Source organism: Eptatretus burgeri, chromosome 18, assembly GCF_056783735.1.
Source record: "Eptatretus burgeri isolate ZD-2024b chromosome 18, Ebu_testis_v1, whole genome shotgun sequence".
Lineage (NCBI taxonomy): Eukaryota > Metazoa > Chordata > Myxini > Myxiniformes > Myxinidae > Eptatretus > Eptatretus burgeri.
The window spans coordinates 37,806,001-37,829,104 of NC_140978.1; the positions used below are offsets into that span (position 1 = coordinate 37,806,001).

Below are 23,104 nucleotides of genomic sequence, written 5' to 3' on the forward strand. Positions count from 1 at the left end.
AAAAAAAGAACTCGTATATATACCCACTTGTTACCGCCCGTCTGGCCACACGTTCGCCTTAGGGCCCCCCTGCGGTCGCCTTGCGGGCACCTTGAGGCTGCCTTGGGTCTGACTTGAAAATTATATGGCCGCCGCAGGGACGCCCTAAGGTCACCATGCGACATCAAATCAAAGACCATACGGCACCCCCACGTTTTTGGTCTCCACAATTTCTAAATACACCGTGCGGCTCCCCGAAAAATAAAAACATATGTGACTGCTACATTGTGTGACAGTGGAAATACTGCGGCCGCCCTATAATTGCTAGTGGCCATACGGTATGAATACTTCGTATGAATTGGTGAATGCCCCCCTGCGGATCACAGCTAGGAGTCATAAACACAGCTAGGAGAAAATATAAACACGACATGCAACGGTAGGATGGAGTGGTGCAGATACATTATACGTACAAATTCCCTTCCAGACAGAGTCTTGGACCAACCACATTGGCTGCACCGCTGCGCATGAGGAAGGAAAGATGCTGTGGAGGGCAGGGCTCCTTGCGGTCACAATATAATGAATCTTGTTCCTTTTGTTCTATGAGAAGGGGGGGGGGAATGCAAAACCGGTTCCTTCAGTTGAATATACCATTTAACCTTTTCATTGACATTTTACATAGGCTATGCAATTTAGCTGGTGGGGAGGGTGTGGAGAGGGCAGAGAAAGTTCAGTTAAAATACACACTTTTGGATAATTTCCCAGCATCTTCAACAAGGGTTAGACCCAATCAAAACCACCTCAAGGCCGGTCCAGGACAAGGGTCATTGAGGTCACACGTATCTACCTCCATCGTTTTAAGATTAAACGTGACAAGGAAAACCCTGTGTCTTCATCAAACCAGGCCATAAGTTAACAGCAGAGTGAATCAAATTGTACTTTCAGATTTGTACATTGTGTTTGTCTTCAGACTTTCTTTCCCTGGTCGATTCAACACCAACAGACATCCATATTTCTGCATGTAGGGGCCTGCAGACAATACTGTTTGAATTGGGTCCTGCATTGTTCCTTCAGAACCTGGGAAACAATTCCTATTTGTCTTCGTATTGTCACATCAACACCAGTCCCACTTGATGCCAATGTCACGTGAGAGACGAACATCTATGCTGGGAGATACTCCTCCCATGAATGGCCTCCATTACCCTGAATGAGAAGTGAGCCTTCTTCACCACGTCGAAGGGAAGCCAGCGAGCTCGAACCTTTTGCCTCCAATGGCATACCTCACACACTCTCCTCTCCCCCGAACTTTCTGATGTCACACCCATCCATCATCCACCCCAGGGGCATGGTTTCTTAGTTGTCATTCCTGGAGGTGGGGTTTTTTTTCCCTGGTTGGAACGTTTGGCTCGGTTGTTGTTGTTTTTAGGACATCATTCCTTTTTATCGCTGGTCTTGTAAATGCAAAAACAAAGGAAAAAGTCAAAGGGGGCAATCACACACTTGGAGTAATTGGCCTTAATCCCTATCTAATTAACACAGCACCGCCTCCCCCCCCCTTTGCAGTGACACATAACAACTTAAGCTCAAAGTTTCCCTTCTTACATTACATCAAGATGTCTCCTACCTGTCCACAGACCATGCTGCACTATACAATCCCACCTTTACTATGAAGTTCCTCCATCTACCCCACAAACATAACAGTAATTTATGACTTCCTGTCCATAACGTGTCCATCTGCGATAATCCAGCCCATCAAACATCAGGTCACACATTGCATCATATCAGGACTACGGGACCCCCTGTTTTTGCACGTTTGCCACCCGAGAAATTATGTATCGCCCACCAGCAGTTTGACGATACGTTACAACGTGGGATCATCAGACCATCGTCCAGCAGTTGGGCTTAACAGCTACACATGGTTCCAAAAAAGACACCTGGGGGTTGGAGTCTTTGCGGGGATGACTAGTCATTAAACAATGTGACTGTACCAGACTGTTACCCCATTCCACACATTCAGGATTTTACCGCTACACTCCATGGCGCCACAATATTCTCCAAGGTCAACCTCGTTTGTGCATATCATCAGATTCCTGTGGAACCAGGTAACATCCCGAAGACAGCAATCACCACACCTTTCAACGTTTTCAAATACATTTGAAATCAATTTGGCCTACACAATGCCACAGAAACCTTTCACTATTTTAATCAGTCAGGTGCTCTGGGGATTACACTTCTGCTATGTGTAATTGTTGTGGTTCTGCAAATCCGGCACTCCCGAGGAAAATGCACACAACATATTGTGATCACCAGGCAAAAATTGCATTGGTATTCATTGTAGTTAGCCCTTCCCTCATGTCTAGTGGGTATATGGGACAAAATGCATTGTGAGGACTTTTTGTTAGGTCTTCAATTCCATACGCTATCTCTCTATGTAGTTTAATTTACTTTGCTGCACATATTGTCATCTCTTCATGCCTGCATGTACACTATATGCCGCCAAAACCCCGTTCAAACACGCCATTCCCCAACAGATACTTCATTTCAACATTCCCTGTACTCAAACCACAATACTACAACCTTCATACGAGCAGCACAATGCCTCCCTAAAAATCCCCACGATAATATACACTCACCCACCTCACCACAACTATTACAAACACTTCAAGCCCCTAACCGCAGCTGCTACAAAATTCGGCAACTACAGTCAGCACCCCGGACACTTACCACCGTCCTTTGAGGATATCGGGGAACCATAGGCACTACTTATCATGATGGATGCTTGCATTCGGAACATATTGGCATGGAGCTCGAAGTGCAAGTATGCGCTGGAATCAATTCAACGTCTGAATAGCCATGGCGCTCCGCTCAATTGGGACCCCCATTTGGTACTCAGTGCAGGTTCATGGCTGGAAAGCACTCCCACAAACCCACACTCCATGTTACTTCTGGAGCTCCATTGCATGGCTGAGTTCAGGGGCAAATGAGTCCATTTTTGGCTTCAGAGCCTCGCAGGGGCAGGGCCACTTTTTGGTGCTGTGAAATGCTGAACGATCGTCCTGATCCGACTTTGGGCTCCTACCTCGCCAGATGTCTGTAAAACACCCTGCAAAGTCGCTAAAGAAAGAGTTGAAAAGTGTTTGAGCAACGAGAGGTTGTTTGAGAGGCAGGGGTAGTTGCTGAGGTCTTGGTGCTGATCGAAGAAGAGAGAATCCTGGCCTGATTGGTGGTGCAAGGAAGAATGTGGAACGGTGGTGCAAGGAGGATTGGTGGTGCAAAAAGTACTGTAGTCTGAGCAGAACACCGAGTGGGCGGAATGCCAGACCAATCAGAGACCACCAACATTGACATTTACAGACCGTCTCACATGCCATTGTAAGCTTTCCTCTCACACATTGTCTCATCTGCTGTGGAAACACAAGAGCTAAAAGAGCAACCTACAGACACGCACCTCTTCTCATTTTTCCTTCTCTGCACCGCATCTGCATTTCATTGCACCCTCCCCTCAGTGACTGGGAAGTGTGGGCCTGTCAGCCGCATCAGGTACCATAGAGGTCGTCAACACCTCGTACTTTATCTTTCTTTGCTCTCCAATTTATCCCTCCCCACTCATACCTCGTACTTTATCCCTCCCGACTCACGCACCTTAGACACCCTAGTTTTCTTCCCTCCTCCCCCCTCCTCAGCAACTGGGAAGTGTGGGCCTGTCAGCCGCACCAGGTACCATAGAGGTCGTAAACACCTCATACTTTATCTTTCTTTGCTCTCTAATTTCTCGGGCGTGTGTATCTAAATGGCACTTGTCATGTTAGCATAATTATGATTGTACAAGTTTAGATCAGAATAGCTCTGCACTGTGTCTTTGTCTTGTAAATATATGCATTTTATTTGCCACACCTCACCAATCCTTGCTTTCCACTGCTGTACATCTTGCATTGTAATAAAACCTTTGATTATTGTGCTGCATGTCCTTTCACTGCCTTAATTATAAATAAACCTGCTTCTTATAAATGTACCCAGCTCATTCTATCTTTTCCTCCATTGGTCCAGTGTAGTCCGCACATAGGTTAGCCAGGAGGTTCTGTCCCACTAATTTGCTCTCATTAGCCGGTGCATACTTGGCAGCTTTGCTCGGTTGCACCTGGACGGTAAGTAACGCATGTACGCAGAGGGTACGAAACTCACTTGGTGGGGTCAATCCACCGGAAATGGGAACAAGCAGAGTGGTGTAACCCTGCCAGGATTGGCAGTACCATTTGGCGTTTGTGGTTGCTTATCAACCCACCGGTGCACAGAGTTATCTGTGCCTGGTGGCCTGAAGACCGGGTGTTCGAGAGGAACCAGAGTACTTCCCTTCATGGTCGACTTTGAACTCCGGACCCGTTAAAAAAAACAACTATAATTACAGAATTATAGGATTATAATCGCCAGCATAACTGCAGAAGAACATCGGGAACATTCTCCTCTTTACACATTTGCAGGATTTTGGCATCGTCATCAATCCCGCAAAGTGCATCTTTGGTGTTCTGGAGTTGAATTTCCTCAGTCACATTGTTAACCGCTCAAGCATCCGTTCAGTCAAGGAGAAGGTGCAGATTATTTGGTATTTCTCATTTCTGTCACCTCAACTTAAACTGCAAAGTTTTTCGGCCTTGTCAAATTTTACCATTGATTTATTTTTAAAAAAACAGCCACAACATTGCAGCTGCTGAATGAGGTCCTCAGAGTAAGCACCCTGAAGTGTTCTGATGGTCGGAGCCAACATGCTCAGCCTTCCACACCATCAAAGATGCACTGGCCAATACATCACTCCCGATTCATCCAAAGCCATCGGTGCCAACTTGCCTGATGGTAGACAAGTCTGAGGTCGCGGTGACTGCAGCCCTTCACCAGTTCATCGATGTCAACTGGCGGCCACTGTCCTCTAAAACGCTGAAACCAATGGTGTGCAAGTACAGCACCTTCGATCTGGAATTACTCACCGATAAGCTCGCCATCACGGACTTCCATCACTTCTTAGAGGCAAGACCATTCTCTGTCCTCACTGATCACAAACCTTGAACTTTCCCTCTACCCACCCAATCAGACTCTCACTTTCCTTGCACGCTCCACCAACTCAGTTATGTCTCGCAACTCACCGACATCTGGCACAAAGGATTCAAGAACTCGGTGACCGACGCTCTCTCATGCATAGAGGTATTGGCATTGTCTTCTACCAACGCACTGGCCATCAATTTGAATGCACTTTAAGTAGCACAATGGGAGGACATGGAGCTCAACCATCCTTTCTTCCCCACTAAAAAAAATTCCTTGCTTGTACATATACCATTTCAATAAAACTGTGGGTGTGACAAAGTAAAAGTCTGTACATTTCTGAAGGTGGAATAATGGTGACCACTTTAACCTTAAGCAGTTTAGGCATCATCATATGCATAGACATGGACATAACAGCCCATTGTCTATATATAGACATGCAGTCCTTTCAGGGGCCATATATTTATTAACACTGAGTGACTTGAAGCAAAATTGAGAAAATTAAAATTGAGAAAAGGAAGAGTAAGGGAGGATTATAGGAGAGAGGGAGAGGGAGTGGGTGAGAATGGAAGGAAGTTTGGGAGGAGATTAGGGGTGCAGAGGGGGCATGTATGGGGCATCGTGGAGAGGTGGTGGTTGTAAATTCCTCCACAATTGAGTAAAAGTAAATAACAAATAGATGGCCCCTAATGGCATAAACATACATCAATGCCAAGTGTACATAAAGCCGTTTCATGATCTATCATTCAAACATAATTACATCCATAAAGTGACCTTTCAGATAATGTCATGAGATTACATGAAATTCTTATTATAATAATTCAGGAGCGATCATAGACCAGGTATTTAATAGCAGCAATACTGAAAAGTAAAATAAAAACACACACAAAATCACATAACACGTGCAATGCTCACCCGATGTGTATGGCACCTCATTTATCTGATTAAGGATGATCAAAAGGGCCAGTATGAAGAAAGTAGATGCAAGAATCAAAATTATAGTCCGGACTGCGGTGGAACACAGAAGAGAATTATGGGACGGGGGAGCAATCTCAATGTAATATTCTCCAATCCAGCACAGTCATCACAAAACAGGAATATCATCCTCGACAGCAGCAATCAACGGCATTAACAAAGTACAACTTATCAGAGAATATCAGCAGAAACGACGTCGAGAAGGTCTGGTAACAAAATGGCTGCCTCATTGAAGAAATACAAAATTATATCTTTGAAAATGTAGTCATAGGCTTTTATTAGCATTTATATTCCATTGATGAGTGTTTTTATAACTAATGAGATCTCCTAAAGGGTTAAAAAAAATCAAATAAAAACAATCTCTAAAGTGGCAAGCCAGCAAGTATCTCTCCAGACCATTTTTTCCTGTTCTCTACTTTTTCTTGGCTGCTCAGCAACTTACTGACGAAGTTTTTTCTCAAAAAAAAAAAACAATATAGCGACTGATCACGTTCCCAATGACGTAATCAAATAAAATTTGTAGATCATTTTATCCCGAGATGACCCTCAAAAATTGTCATACTGATCGGATGTAGCGTTCTACATATGCAATTATGACATCATAAAAAACATACTTATTCCTCTTGAGGAATACTTACCGTGTGCCAAGTTTCAATTTTTCCCGTGGTGCGGTTTCTGAGATGTAGAGGTCCAAAGTTTGTCTGTTTTCCAACATTGCTACCACACCACGTGACCTATGACATCATAATTATCAATATAACATTCCACATGACTAGTCGCTCTTACGGTGAAAATTTTGTCTCAATCTGACAAGCAGTTGCGGAGAAAAACACTGAAGTTCTGTGCAGACAGACAAACAAACGAACCCAAATTCAATACCCTCTTCCTCTGGTGACTGTAACAAGAACAAGAACAAGAAGAACAAGAAGAACAACAACAACAGCCGAAGTGGAACCACGTTGTTCGTCAAAATGGGTGAAAATTCAAAGGAGTATTCATGGATTGTTTTCAAAAGAGACAGATTTAAAGGACCATGATGTGCATGCAGAAAGAAGATAATAAATAGTTAAACTGTTAAAATTGGTTTTGTGCATTGAAGACTGGTGCAGCCTTCTCAATGTGTTGGAATTGTGTAACGATGATTACGAGTAAGCAAATAACCGTGTTGTTGGTAATATCTTTTGATGGTTTGGTCCTATATTGTGATCATGACCTACCCTATCCAGCATTGAAGAAACAGGGCAAGCAGACGGTGTATTGTAATAATATCTAACCGTTTCTTAGTACACAAGAGATCCTGAGTTCTTATCACATCCTATGAATGTTTCATTTATTTACTTTTTAATCAAAACATATCAAAATCTGCACATGAATGGCAAACATTCGGAAATGATGAAACAATTAAATAACTTATTTAAATCAATACATGTTATCCACTGAGCCCATTATAAGAAAACATCCTCATTTGACTTTCTTTTTGTTGTCAGACTTGTGTACAAGGGAAGTAAACACCGAGGCGGTTTTGAAGATGGGGGGGGGGGCATCAATCTTGTTTACAGAAGTTGAAGATGTGGAGAATGTTGATGTAGATAGCTTTTAGTTGGCGGCCCATCCCGGCCATTCTACTGATCGTTTTTTCCTCACTGTAGCTGTGTTTATTTCCTTTGGAAACCTGTCTTGGCTCGTATTTAATTACCGCATGAGAGCAATCACCCCTCCTCCCCCTTCCTAAATATGATTTTGCATTCCCGTTATGCGGCATTTGAAGCATTAACACGAAAACATGGCGTCGTCTGTGTCCCGCCAGACGATGTCAGCGTCGAGGATCTCGTTATCGCTACGGGAAACATAGTCGGTACTGACAAAGTTCGTGCAGCCTCGCGAATGAACAAACGTGTGGCAATCTTCGTGTCTGAGACAGAACTGGTTCACGAAATCGTATCGACCGGACTATCAACAGACGACGGACATTTCGTGCTCGTCTCCCCTCTGGACACTCCGGCCGTGAAGGTCATGATCTCGAACGCTCCTCCTTTCCTGAAGAATCAGACACTGATCTCTGAATTATCTCGTTATATTTCTGTGGTTTCTCAGATCACCATGTTACCTTTACGGAGCCAGGACGATCGGACGAAGCATGTGATGTCTTTTCGGAGACAAGCTTATGTGGTGCTTCCTCCCTCTAATGCTGAAAGAACCTTGAACATCGTTTTAAAACTCAAAATTGATAATCATCATTACCAAGTCTACGTAACCACTGACACCCTGAAATGTTTCGAATGTGGTAATTTCGGACACTTGAAACGATCTTGCCCAAAGTCAACCTCGTCGAACGATGAAACAAACCTCGTCAACAAGGATACGTCTTCTTCTTCTTCTTCCTCGACTGTGAAGGAAGCAAATCCCGTGTCTGGTAACAACCCCCAGTCCCCCCAGTCCCCTCAGTCCTCTCAGTCCTCTCAGTCCTCTCAGTCCTCTCAGTCAGATAGTCGAAACAGTACAACAAATGTTTGGGATGGTTTCACCATCGTTTCGTCAAGGAAGCGAAGACTTTACCTGATGGTCGTTTAACCCAGAAGAAAGGAGCATTTACAAACGAGGAATCTGTCGGTAATGTTCCTGCAGTTGTGACTGACGTCACTCTACAAGGCCTACCCGGAATGGACCCGGAATGGACCCGGACCCCGGTACCTATGACCAACAAGTTCAGCCTACTTGCCGGTGAGGACAGAGACGTCTCTCTTACAGAGACCACTTTACCTGTTATTGCAGTGAAGAAAACTGTTTCACTCGTTAAAAACTCTCCTATTGGAAAGTCCATTGACGGTGATACACAGACCACAAGTGATGATCCTGCTGTCACTTTGGTAAATGTTAACCCTGAATCCTTGTCAGCAGGAAATAGTGAAACAAATGTTAACCCTAAATCCTTGTCAGCAGGAAATAGTGAAACAAATGTTAACCCTGTGACTGCTCCCATCTCATCACGTGGTGAAGCGAGAAACACAGGAAATGTTAAAATGGATGTTTTACGAGAGACCCCCAGAGTACTGTATACCTCCACGCCGTTGGAGGTCGATAACACCGTTACGGTCGAGGGAAGTGATATCGCAACATCCGCTGATGGTGTTTCTGTTTCATCAACTCCCCCGATTATTTCCATTACTTCACCAGATGTTCTCACAATGAAAGATCACATAGACCTGGTAACCAGTACAGATCCGTGTATCAATACTGACAACAGTATCGATATGCAGGACAGTACAAGATTGTGTGACTCGGAAACTAAAACCGACTCTGACGAATCTGACCTGGAGGAAGCAAACAGGAACAGTCAGGTGGAAACAGTGGAGAAGCTCACCGGTCAAGGTCCTACCGCCCCCCCCCCCACCTCCTGAACAAATAAGACTCTTCTTACAAAATACATACAGTAAACGCAATATAAACCTGACGGAATACTTTCCAGATCTACCGTCCTTCCTCGAGTGTGCTCAGGCTCTAGTACGTAAGCCTGACTTATTCGGTTTCCACCAGACACACTGTCACCGCTTAAAAAAACTGATTGCCAAGGCGAAAAGGGATTCTGATCAACAATGCCACTTTTGATCTTTCTCTTAGAAACTATTATTTTCCTCATGGCCAGTTTCAAGATTGGAACAATAAATGTTAATGGTGGTGGGAGTCCGCTCCTCAAGATCCAAGTTCAACAGATGGTCGAGATCAATGGTCTCGACATAGCTTTGTTACAAGAGACCCATGCCGTCCGATCTGTTCAGGCTCAGTGGCGACTATTTATGGACAAGGAATGTTTCTTCAGTGACAACTCCACGTCGAAGGCAGGCATCGTGTTTGTCTTTGGGAAACATTTCCATCCGTCCTGCCTTAAATTTATGAGTATTATTGATGGACACCTTGCCTCCGTGACCTTCTCTATCAATCAGATCAAGTTCACAATCCTCAATGTTTACGCTCCAAGCAAAAATGATGAGCGGATCTCCTTTTTTGCCGAACTGAGAAAATTCCTGCAAACACTGGATTTGCAGACTTGTCTAATTATTGGTGGCGATTATAACTGTACTGTTAATGCTTCATTTGACCGGAACGTGCCGGAACCCCAACCATGTACCGCAAAACTTTTTGCAAACATCATTGCGAAATATAATCTCCATGATATTTGGCGCGTGCAGCACCCTTCTGATCGGTCTTACACATGGTGTCGTTGTTTAAACAACCACATCTCACTTGCGAGGCTTGATCGCATCTATGTAAATTCTCATTTATTACATGGAGTTTATAAATCCGATATCGTGCCTTCTGGTTTCTCTGACCATTCCCTAGCTCGAGTCTTTATTCAACTCTCTAAACCATGTCCAGGGAGCTCTCACTGGAAATTCAACAATAGTTTACTGGAAAACCTCAACTTCATTCAGGCCTTTGAATCCTTCTGGTCGGCTCTCCTAGAACAGAACAGAAGTTAAGCTGTTCCGTTAACCCGTTGATATGGTGGGATTTAGTAAAAACCCAAATTAATGGGTTCTGTCAACAGTATCGTTTTTTCTCAACAAGGGCTGACCATGAAGTTAAGAAAAAATTACAGTTAGAGATTTTACAACTCCAACGAGTCATCGGACAAAATAATAGTAACATACAAAAAACCTTAACTGAGAAACAGTCCTTAATAAAGGAAATAACCGAGAGGAATGCACGTGGTGCCTTAGTTCGGATGAGGGTGCGACACCTGAAGGAGGCAGACGTACCAACCAAGTACTTCTTTTCCTTAGAGAAAAGTCTTCCCAGTAAACAGCTTTCTCAGCTGCGATTAGCAGATTCATCCATTGCCTTTACACAATCAGAAATCAAACTTTTCGTGAAGGAATACTTTTCGAAAATATATTCAATGGAACAAATAAAACCTGTCAGTGTCGCCTCGATCTCCGTAGGCCTGCCAGTGTTGTGTGAAGATGTGCGTTCCCAACTGGAAAGACCTATTACCTTGGATGAACTTGGCACTGCCTTGCACGGCCTTGCCATTGGGAAAGCACCTGGTTTGGATGGACTTACAACCGAATTTTACAAGAAGTTTTGGCACTTATTGGGTCCAGAACTCATTAACACTTTGAACACAAGCTGCCAGCTTGGAGAGCTACCTCGGAGTTGCCGACGAGCTCTTCTTACCCTCATCCCAAAAAAGGGAGACATGTTGTGTATTGAAAATTGGCGTCCTATCTCCCTGTTATGTACGGACTATAAGATATTTTCAAAAGCCCTCACATCGTGTCTTACTCCTTATTTATCCTCGTTGTTGAAAGAAGACCAATGTTACTGTGTCCCAAAACGTTCCATCTATGACAACATCTCCCTTGTGAGAGACATCATTGAACTGTGCAAGGAAAACCCTAAAGATTTAGGACTTCTTCTCCTTGATCAGGAGAAAGCCTTTGACTGTGTTGACCATCGGTACCTTTTCGAAGTACTTGAGCGGTTTGGACTTGGTTCAACCTTCATCTCTTATATTAAGTGACTATACAATAATATTTATAGTGTGCTTAAGATAAACAAGTCTGGAGACGGTGATGGTTCACGAGCAATGTACACGGTTCGCCTTTTATATTTTTTGATCTTCGAGGGGACACCACGGGCAAACTGGCAGGAATCAGGAAAAACGTAAACGATGAAAGTTGTAGTACTCGAAGAGCACTACTTGCATACCAACTTTCATTCGAAACGGTTGAAAACCCTAGGAGCTCAATGCCCAATTTAGTGATTTTTTTGACATTTTCTAAGTTCGTGACCTTGTGACCTTGACCTTGGGACGAAAATGAAAAATCGAGCTCCGTGGGGCTATGCAGGTGCCATTGGGCTAACCAAATACCGAAACCCTGCCAGATTCGACAAACCCCCTCGGAGAAGATGTAACTTGAAACCGGCTACCCCCTAAAAACACGTTTTTTGGGCGTGGCTCCGCCCATAATGGGCGCAGTATGCCCATTCTCCAGAAAACACAACTAGATCATGATACAAACCTCGCACCCTAATTTTATCAAGATCGGATCAAAACCCACGGAGCTATGCTCAGGAGAGACAGACAGACAGACAGACACACACACCCATAACGAATATAGTGGTCACTTACTGACTCGTGAACCAACAATGAACTTGTTGCACCTTTGTCTGTTAACAGGGGAATTAGACAAGGTTGCCCTCTTTCCGGGTTGCTTTACGCTCTCTCCATTGAACCCCTACTGGTTTATTTGCACTGTAGACTAACAGGGGTTAGTTTGTCCCAGCTTGAACGGCCCATCAAGGTACTGGCATACGCCGATGACGTATGTGTATTCGTACAAGATATCAATGGCGTTAACATCGTTCGTTATTGTTTGTCCTTCTTTGAAAAGGCTTCTTCAGCCAAAGTTAATTGGAACAAAACGAGCGCCCTTTGGCTCGGTCCGTTGTGCTACTTGGCGCCAAGACTTCCTGCTCCACTGTCATGGGCCAACGATGGTGTGAAATACCTTGGAGTGTTGTTAGGTAATAATACCACAGTAGCAAAAAATTTGGCTGGTCTGCTTGAGTTTGTTGAGGGTAAACTGCAAAAATGGAAAGGTCTGATCACACAACTGTCATATCATGGAAGGGTCTTGGTCATCAACACACTGGTGTTCTCTATAAGATATCTGTGTGGTTGCTTGTTTGCTATATTGTTATGTTGTCATATATGAAAACCATGTCGCTTAAAACATATTTGGTTGTTCTCATAATTAATTGATCATGCTCTCATTTGTCATTAATAATGTCTTTATGAAAACGCTACTGCTGATATTCTGTAAATGCCTAACAATGTGACGTGCAATAATTGTCAAAATATGGGATTTTCAGTGAAATTCCAAAATGGCAACCTCTTCGCAAAATGTTGGGACAAGTTGTGAATAATATTTACGGGTACTTACTATCATACTGAGCCTGGTGTTGGCGTAGTGGTTGGGGCAGCGGCTTGGGATCCAAAAGGTCCTGAGTTCAAGCCTCGTTGGGCCACTGAATTAATACACCAGGGGGTTGACTCAGCCTGTCATCCTTCCGAGGTCGGCGAAATGAGTACCAGTGTACTGGGCCGATGTATACCCTGGTTAAAATAGGTGTACCATATCCCTGTGTCGTAAGAGGCGACCAGGGTTGCGTCAGGAAGGGCATCCGGCGTAAAACATGTGCCAAATCACTATGCGGATCATACGGATGATCCGCTGTGGCGACCCCTAACGGGAGCAGCCGAAAGAAGAAGAGAGTACTTACTATCATACTGGTGCCAAGTGAAGTGCATTCGGCCATCTAAACACAGAGAAATGTATATTTTAAAAATATTCAAAAATCAATATTATTTCCAAAAATATGGATTTTTCCTGAAATTTCAAAATGCCTGCCCACGGTCAAAAAAAAAAGGGAAAATTTTCAAACTTTGGTCGATCACCTAACTTCACTATTGGAATCGATAGGCACATAGTGCTACATTCCAGCAACTACTTTTGCAAAAGTGGAACACCCTAAGTGTTCCGCCCCACCCGTTAGCACCTGCGACCCTGTTACAGTCTCAGGAAACGAAACATCAGACACTAAGGATACAGAGGACAGTACCTCAAGTGTTTGGGATGGGTTTACAACTATTCCCTTATTAAGGAAAAGAAAAACGGATCAGAACGGACTTAACCCACATTAAGGGAAAAAGTGGTTTTGGCTGTGAGTGAAACAACTCCGGGCTTATGTGACACAGTGTTAATTACAAATCGGTATGAGTCATTCTCAAGTGATGAAATGGACCCCCTGTTGGTAGATCGAGGTGAAGGGGATTTACTCCCAGAAAAAAATTAAAGAAACCACAGTGAAGATCCCTCCTTCTGATAAGTAAATTGAACCATGTAAGGATCTTACCCTAAAAGGCACTCAAAACTGTCTCCAGAACCCCCCAATTGTGCCACACGAGTTAACCACCACCGACTCCTCAATGGTGGAAACTGCTCCACCGAATACCCCTGAAGTCATACCTGAGTGTTGTGACAAAGCTCTGAAAAAAAACGCATACTGAAAAACCTGAGGCAGACACTGATACTATCACCCTTCCCCCCTCCCCTCACTCCATGTCCCCCCCCCTCTACATTACTCAAGGTGGAATCAGAGCCTCCCTCACCCCTCCCCTCCACGTCGAAAACAGAACAACCTGATACCTGTATACGACAGATTATAAACACAGTCTGTGAATTAGAAATTGAAAATTTTCCAGATAGTGCTTCTGACATGTCAGAAGGAGAACCAGATAAATCGAATAATTCCCTACTAACAGTACTCCAAATGTCTCACCATCGCAAATCCTTAAATTCCTAAATCATAATTTTAAGACCCTGTCACACCTTGACGATTTAGCCAGCGTATGCCGACGTATGAAAAATTTGTCTAAAACGCTGGCACACGTCGAATACGTTATGGGTAAGTTTTGTGTACGTTAAGAGCACGCTGAAGCACACTGGCATACGTCGTAGTACGCCGATCTCGTCGACAAATTTTAACATGCTTGAAAATTTTCGACGTATGCCAGCGTATGACTCACATGTTCCGTTCAGTAAGTTACGTGGTCGTCCGGAAGACGTCAAATACATCTACATACGTCAATATGCGTTGGAGATACATTACACATAGGTTCAAAGCACGTTACTCATAGGTTAGAAATAACTTTCGGGTACGCTAAACATTACCTCGACGTGTTTCAACTTATGAGTAACTTACAAGTAACGTATGTCAACGTGTGTCAACGATCACGTAACGTGCCTACAACTTATGGCCAGAGTATGCGGAACGTGTGCGTCATACGCTGACATACGTCGAAACATTTTCAACATGCTGAAAATTTGTCGACGTACTACGACGTATGCCAGCGTGCTTCAGCGTGTTCTTAACGTATACAAAACTTACCCATAACGTATTCGACGCGTGCCAGCGTATTCGGCAAATTTTTCATACGTCGGCATACGCTGGCTAAAACGTCAAGGTGTGACAGGGCCTTCAGGAAAAGACATGTAGATATAAAGGAATATTTTTCTGACTTACATGGTTTTATTGAAACAGCAAAAAAATATAATTCGTCGACCTAATGGTTACCATTTCACCGAACCACAGTGCAGTAGGCTTAAAAAGCACATTGTTCAAGCTAAAATGGAAATGAAATGATGACCTGCGTGCACTTCTTTGCTTGCCACCTCTTCATCACCATGGCGATCTTTGGCAGCCTAAACAAACGGTGGAGCAAGCCAGTCGAGGATGCTCCAAGTAGTCAACCTCATTAAACAACAAAAATTAGATGGAGCGTTTTTAAAAGAAACCTACTCAACTCCAGCATCACACAGTGTTTGGAATAGAATAATGAAAAAGACCGGCTATTTCAGTGATTCCAACTCTCGCACAGCAGGAGTTACTTTTCTGCTTCGTCTGCACTTCTGCCCTCTACTACTTTCATTTCAGGAAATAATCCCAGGTTATCTTGCTTCCCTGGATTTTGTTGACAATAACATCGAATTTACTTGAATAAATGTCTATGCTACTTCAAATGGCACAGACCGCCAAAGCTTCTTCAAAAGGTTACAACTCCACATGAGGCAATTACATTTGCAAAAGTGTATCGTAATGGGAGGTGATTTCAATTGCTCCCTTCAGCCCGCACGTGATCGGAATGGTGCAGAGCCTCACCCCGGATCAGCCAGACTGCTGTCTGACATAATAAGAGATTTTAGTCTTCAGGACATATGATGGATACAAAATCCAAACACCCATCAGTTTACTTGGAGCAAAGTTGCCAACAATCAGGTGGCCCTTGCCCGGCTGGATAGATTTTACATAAACTCACCCCTTATTAACCTCTCACCTACCACGAGAATTTCTCCATCTGGTTTTTCAGACCATCACCTTATCACCATGTGCTGCCGAATAGGGTCGTCTCCAAATCGCCACTCTTTTTGGAAACTCAACATCTCCATATTAGACAACCCCTTTTTTTAATAGTGCGTTTCAAAGTGTATGGTCCAATTTAGTAGGTGCAAAGCCCCAATTTAAAGACCAGCAGTTATGGTGGGAGAACACAAAGGTCCAAATTCGAAATTTCTGTCAACATTTCTGCTCTTTAAATACACAAGTAGAACGCAGAATAAAAGCGGAACTTGAGAAAGAAATGCTACAAATTCAAAGCAACCTAAAAACCCACCCTGCCCCCCAACAAAAACTAAGACTGCATCAGACAAAGTCTCTTCTCAATAGTACAATCACCAACCATACCCAAGGAGCGTTAACGAGATTACGCTTTCAACACCTTCATCTCTTAGATAACCCAACCCGTTTTTTTTGACATTGAATCAAAATCGCCTCATTCCTTCATCACCGCTTTATATTTCCTGATAATTCGGTCACTACTAACCCGGTAGAGATTAAGAACGATGCAAAACTTTTCTTTTCTAATCTTTACCAGGGAAAAAAATGTTGATTTAGTATTGGTTTCTCAATTGGTGGAAGGTATCAGTGTTCTATCCCCCAAGCAAAAGTTGGATTGAGAATCACCACTCACACTCGAGGAACGTTCTGCTGCCCTTAAGAGCCTGAATGGAGGGAAATCACCTGGGCTGGATGGTCTACCAGCGGAGTTCTTCAAAAAATTCTGAGACCTGATTGGACGTGAATTGCTTCTGGTCTTCCAACAGAGCCTGAAAAAGAATGAACTCCCACTAAGTTGCAGAAGAGCTGTACTTACTTTGATTCCTAAAAAAGGGAATCTCACAGTGGAGGCCAGTGTCCCTGCTGTGTGCAGACTATGAAATCCTCTCTAAAGATTTGGCCTTACGTGTTTCACCTCTACTAAAGGATATTATACATATGGACCAAACCTACTGTGTCCCCAGGCGTAATCTCCAGGATAGTACCTCTGTTATTCAAAATGTAATTGATATTTGTGAGATAAATCATGGAAGTTGTGGCCTGGTCTTCTTGGACCAGGAGAAAGCATTTGACTGTGTTTATCACACATACCTTTTTGAAGTTTTGAAATCTTTTTGGTTTTTGCCCCCTCTTTCTATCACATATACAGTTATGTTATTCAAACATAATGGCCTTGTTAAAAATAAACAATGAACTTGTACCCCCTTTTGGGGTTGGGAGAGGGGTAAGGCAGGGCTCCCCTCTTTCAGGAATATTGTATACTCTTTCTCTTGAACCCTTCTTAAACACCCTTCGTAAATCCTTATCTGGTGTCACTATGGGAACTAATCCCTTAAAAAGCATCGCCTATGCAGATGACATCTCTGTCTGCATAAATCATGCAGAAGACAGTGTTAAGATGATGAGTACCTTGGATCTCTTGAGTAAAGCATCATCAGCCAGAATAAATTGGGCTAAAACAGAAGCACTGTGGCTCCAACCCTCTACCTATCCCTTATCCACCCCCGTTCCCCTCTCCCTCCCTGTCTCCCTGGCAACATTTCTTGGAAAAGTGACGGGATCAAGTTCTTGGGAGTGTTTCTTTGTCCGAGCGATTTTGTGAGGCATAACTGGGAAGGTTTGTTGGCACGCATGGAACTAATTTTACTCAAATGGAAGAGTTTACTCTGACAACTGTCCTACCAAGGCAGGGTATTACTCATCAACAGTCTGGTCACCTCGACGTTATGGTACAAGGTTCTTGCCCTACAGCCACCAGCAGACATCGTGGACAACATACAGAAATGCATCACTCGTTTCTTCTGGTCTGGAAAGCATTGGCTGCGACCAGAAATCCTGAACTTTCCAGTGGGTGAAGGTGGCCAAGCACTTGTGAATGTCAAGTGTCGCATCATGGCTTTCCGGCTGCGAACAGTATGGCGCTTTTTGTATGACCTCTGTTTGGTCTGGAGACAACTCACCAGGTGCATCTTCCGACAAGCTGGAAAATTGAACTTTGCCCAAGAGTTGTTCTTGATGGACTCAACCAAGATAGATTTGTCTGGGTTACCTGCTTTTCACCAAAGCCTACTCAGTGCATGGCAAGCTTTTGGCTGCCGTCGTGACCCCTCGACCTACACTGAACCCATGTTCTTCAATGAGTCACTGTTTCATAACGTTTTATTTGAAGGCAATGAAGGGGAAAATGCTTTCATTCAGCAGTTCACATACACTGCAATAATGAAAGTGTGCCACTTGAAGAATGCCACCAATGGTAGGTGGCTAAGTGCCACTGCTCTTGCGACAGAGGTTGGCATTAGATCATGTCGCAAAGTGGACAGCGTGCTAAAATCGGTACTACACACCTACTGTGCCTCACAAATAGTTTGGGAAAAAACCCTCCCATACCCACCTCTGACTTTTCCCCACCTTTCTCAAACCTTTATCTATCTGGCTCTACTAGTCTAGAACCAATTGGTTTTGGCCGATCTCGATCCTTTTCTGGGAATAACCGAAAAACCCTGAACATACAATGCCTAAAAGTGCTTTTTCCCTCTTTGTCTTCCCCCGTTTCCTGCAGATGGGTCACAGTCTTACCAAAAACCCCTCCCCTTTATCCCATTTGGAATTGGTACTATAGACCGCCTGTACCAAAACGGGTTGGAGATCTCCAATGGAGAATCGTGCATTGGGTATTCCCAACAAATTCTCTAATTCACCGGTTTTCACAAACAAAAAGTGAGCAATGTCCCTTCTGTGGACAAACCGAAACACCACCTCACGCGTACATTTAACGCTGTAACTGTTTAACCCCTTTATTTTTGACCTGAGTATGCCCTTCATCTCCCCAACAGCAATCTTAATTCATTTTTTCCTTTCACAAGCTGAGCTTGATATATATATATATATATATATATATATATATATATATATATATATATATATATATATATATATATATATATATATATATATATATATATATATGTCTCAGAAGGAGAACTAGATGACATCGAAGAATTCCCTACTAACAGTACTCCTCATGTCTCACCATCGCAAATCGTTAAATTCCGAAATCATACTTTTAGGAAAAGACATGTAGATACAAAGGAATATTTTTCTGACTTACATGGTTTTATTGAAACAGCAAAAAAATTTAATTCGTCGACCTAATGGTTACCATTTCACCGAACCACAGTGCAGTAGGCTTAAAAAGCACATTGTTAAAGCGAAAATGGAAATGAAATGATGACCTGCGTGTACTTCTTTGCTTGCCACCTCTTCATCACTATGGCGATCTTTGGCAGCAGAAACAAAAATGGTGGAGCAAGCCAGTCAGGATGCTCCAAGTAGTCAACCTCATTAAACAACAAAAATTAGATGTAGCTTTTTTACAAGAAACCCACTCAACTCCAGCATCACACAGTGTTTGGAATAGAATGATGAAAAGACCGGCAATTTCAGTGATTCCAACTCTCGCACAGCAGGAGTTGCTTTTCTGCTTAGTCCGCACTTCTGCCCTCTACTACTTTCATTTCAGGAAATAATCCCAGGTTATCTTGCTTCCTGGATTTTGTTGACAATAACATCAATTTACTTTAATAAATGTCTATGCTACTTCAAATGGCACAGACCGCCAAGGCTTCTTCAAAGGTTACGACTCCACATGGGGCAATTACATTTGCAAAAGTGTATCGTAATGGGAGGTGATTTCAATTGCTCCCTTCAGCCCGCACGTGTTCGGAATGGTGCAGAGCCTCACCCCGGATCAGCCAGACTGCTGTCTGACATAATAAGAGATTTTAGTCTTCAGGACATATGATGGATACAAAATCCAAACACCCATCAGTTTACTTGGAGTAAAGTTGCCAACAATCAGGTGGCCCTTGCCCACGGCCTTGTTAGATTTTACATAAACTCACTCCTTATTAATCTTTCACCTACCACGACAATTTCTCCATCTGGTTTTCAGACCATCACCTTATCACCATGTGCTGCCGAATAGGGTCGTCTCCAAATTGCCACTCTTTTGGAAACTTAACATCTCCCCTATTAGACAACCCCTCTTTTAATAGTGCCTTTCAAAGTGTATGGTCCAATTTAGTAGGTGCAAAGCCCCAATTGAAAAGACCAGCAGTTATGGTGGGACAACACAAAGGTCCAAATTCGAAATTTCTGTCAACATTTCTGCTCTTTAAATACACAAGTAGAATGCAGAATAAAAGCGGAACTGGAGAAAAGAAATGCTACAAATTCAAAGCAACCTAAAAACCCACCCTGCCCCCCAACAAAAACTAAGACTGCATGAGAAAAAGTCTCTTCTAAATAGTACAATCACAACCATACCCAAGGAGCGTTAACGAGATTACGCTTTCCAACACCTTCATCTCTTAGATAACCCAACCCGGTTTATTTTTGACTTTGAATCAAAATCGCCTCATTCCCGAATCACTGCTTTAAAACGTCCTGATAACTCGGTCACTACTAACCCGGTAGAAATTAAGAACAATGTAAAACTTTTCCTTTCTAATCATTACCAGGCAAAGAAGTTGATTTAGAACCGGTTTCTCAGTTGGCCGGATGGTATCAGTGTTCTATCCCCAAGCAAAAGTTGGATTGAGAATCACCACTCACACTCGAGGAACTTTCTGCTGCCCTTAAGAGCCTGAATGGAGGGAAATCACCTGGGCTGGATGGTCTACCAGCGGAGTTCTTCAAAAAATTCTGAGACCTGATTGGACCTGAATTGCTTCTGGTCTTCCGAGAGAGCCTGGAGAAGAATGAACTCCCACTAAGTTCCAGAAGAGCCGGACTTACTTTGATTCCTAAAAAAGGGAATCCCTTGCTCATCTCACAGTGGAGGCCTTTTGTCCCTGCTGTGTGCAGACTATGAAATCCTCTCTAAAGATTTGGCCTTACGTGTTTCACCTCTACTAAAGGATATTATACACATGGACCAAACCTACTGTGTCCCCGGGCGTAATCTCCAGGATAGTATCTCTGTTATTCGAGATGTAATTGATATTTCTGAGATAAATCATGGAAGTTGTGGCCTGGTCTTCTTGGACCAGGAGAAAGCATTTGACTGTGTTTATCACACATACCTTTTTGAAGTTTAAAATTTTTGGGGTTTAGCCCCTTCTTTCTATCACATAAACAGTTATGTTATTCAAACATAATGGCCTTGTTAAAAATAAACAATGAACTTGTACCCCCCCCCCCTTTGGGGTTGGGAGAGGGGTAAGGCAGGGCTGCCCTCTTTCAGGAATATTGTATACTCTTTCTCTTGAACCCTTCTTAAACACCCTTCGTAAATCCTTATCTGGTGTCACTATGGGAACTAATCCCTTAAAAAGCATCGGCTATGCAGATTACATCTGCATCTGCATAAAGCATGCAGAAGACATTGTTAAGATGACGAGTACCTTGGATCTCTTGAGTAAAGCATCAGCCAGAATAAATTGGGCTAAAACAGAAGCACTGTGGCTCCAACCCTCTACCTATCCCTTATCCACCCCCCCCCCCACTTTCCCTCTCCCTCCTTGTCTCCCTGGCAATATTTCTTGGAAAAGTGACGAGATCAAGTTCTTGGGAGTGTTTCTTGGTCCGGGCGATTTTGTGAGGCATAACTGGGAAGGTTTGTTGGCACGCATGGCACTAATTTTACTCAAATGGAAGAGTTTACTCTGACAACTGTCCTACCAAGGCAGGGTATTACTCAACAGTCTGGTCACCTCGACGTTATGGTACAAGGTTCTTGCCCTACAGCCACCAGCAGACATCGTGGACAACATACAGAAATGCATCACTCGTTTCTTCTGGTCTGGAAAGCATTGGCTGTGACCGGAAATCCTGAACTTACCAGTGGGTGAAGGTGGCCAAGGACTTGTGAATGTCAAGTGTCCAATCATGGCTTTCCGGCTGCGAACAGTATGACGCTTTTTATATGACCTCTGTTTGGTCTGGAGACAACTCACCAGGTGCATCTTCCGACAAGCTGGAAAATTGAACTTTGCCCAAGAGTTGTTCTTGATGGACTCAACCAAGATAGATTTGTCTAGGTTACCTGCTTTTCACCGAAGCCTACTCAGTGCATGGCAAGCTTTCGGCTGCCGTCGTAACCCCTCGACCTACACTGAACCCATGTTCTTCAACGAGTCACTGTTTCATAACGTTTTATTTGAAGGCAATGAAGGGGAAAATGCTTTCATTCAGCAGTTCACATACACTGCAATAATGAAAGTGTGCCACTTGAAGAATGCCACCAATGGTAGGTGGCTAAGTGCCACTGCTCTTGCGACAGAGGTTGGCATTAGATCATGTCGCAAAGTGGACAGCGTGCTAAAATCGGTACTACACACCTACTGTGCCTCACAAATAGTTTGGGAAAAAACCCTCCCATACCCACCTCTGACTTTTCCCCACCTTTCTCAAACCTTTATCTATCTGGCTCTACTAGTCTAGAACCAATTGGTTTTGGCCGATCTCGATCCTTTTCTGGGAATAACCGAAAAACCCTGAACATACAATGCCTAAAAGTGCTTTTTCCCTCTTTGTCTTCCCCCGTTTCCTGCAGATGGGTCACAGTCTTACCAAAAACCCCTCCCCTTTATCCCATTTGGAATTGGTACTATAGACCGCCTGTACCAAAACAGGTTGGAGATCTCCAATGGAGAATCGTGCATTGGGTATTCCCAACAAATTCTCTAATTCACCGGTTTTCACAAACAAAAAGTGAGCAATGTCCCTTCTGTGGACAAACCGAAACACCACCTCACGCGTACATTTAACGCTGTAACTGTTTAACCCCTTTATTTTTGACCTGAGTATACCCTTCATCTCCCCAACAGCAATCTTAATTCATTTTTTCCTTTCACAAGCTGAGCTTGATATATATATATATATATATATATATATATATATATATATATATATATATATATATATATATATATATATATATATATATATGTCTCAGAAGGAGAACTAGATGACATCGAAGAATTCCCTACTAACAGTACTCCTCATGTCTCACCATCGCAAATCCTTAAATTCCTAAATCATACTTTTAGGAAAAGACATGTAGATACAAAGGAATATTTTTCTGACTTACATGGTTTTATTGAAACAGCAAAAAAATTTAATTCGTCGACCTAATGGTTACCATTTCACCGAACCACAG

At 43.2% G+C, this 23,104-nt stretch overlaps 1 protein-coding gene across 3 annotated transcripts in view; it reads right to left on the reverse strand.

The window, feature by feature from the left end:
* The window catches only part of LOC147008910 (protein FAM3C-like), a 70,742-nt gene that overhangs the window by 37,623 nt on the left and 10,015 nt on the right, over positions 1–23,104 (reverse strand). The window contains exons 1-4 of one of the 3 annotated variants that reach the window (XM_085863533.1): positions 19,176–19,223; positions 15,197–15,251; positions 5,923–6,015; positions 450–576 (exon numbers count right to left, since the gene is read on the reverse strand). In XM_085863533.1, coding sequence (XP_085719659.1) covers positions 450–576; positions 5,923–6,015; positions 15,197–15,251; positions 19,176–19,208 — 308 coding nt within the window. In that variant the 5' untranslated portion in view covers positions 19,209–19,223. Of the gene's footprint in view, positions 1–449; positions 577–5,922; positions 6,016–15,196; positions 15,252–19,175; positions 19,224–23,104 lie in introns of those variants that run through there. The other 2 variants (XM_085863532.1, XM_085863534.1) reach the window with 2 other exon arrangements.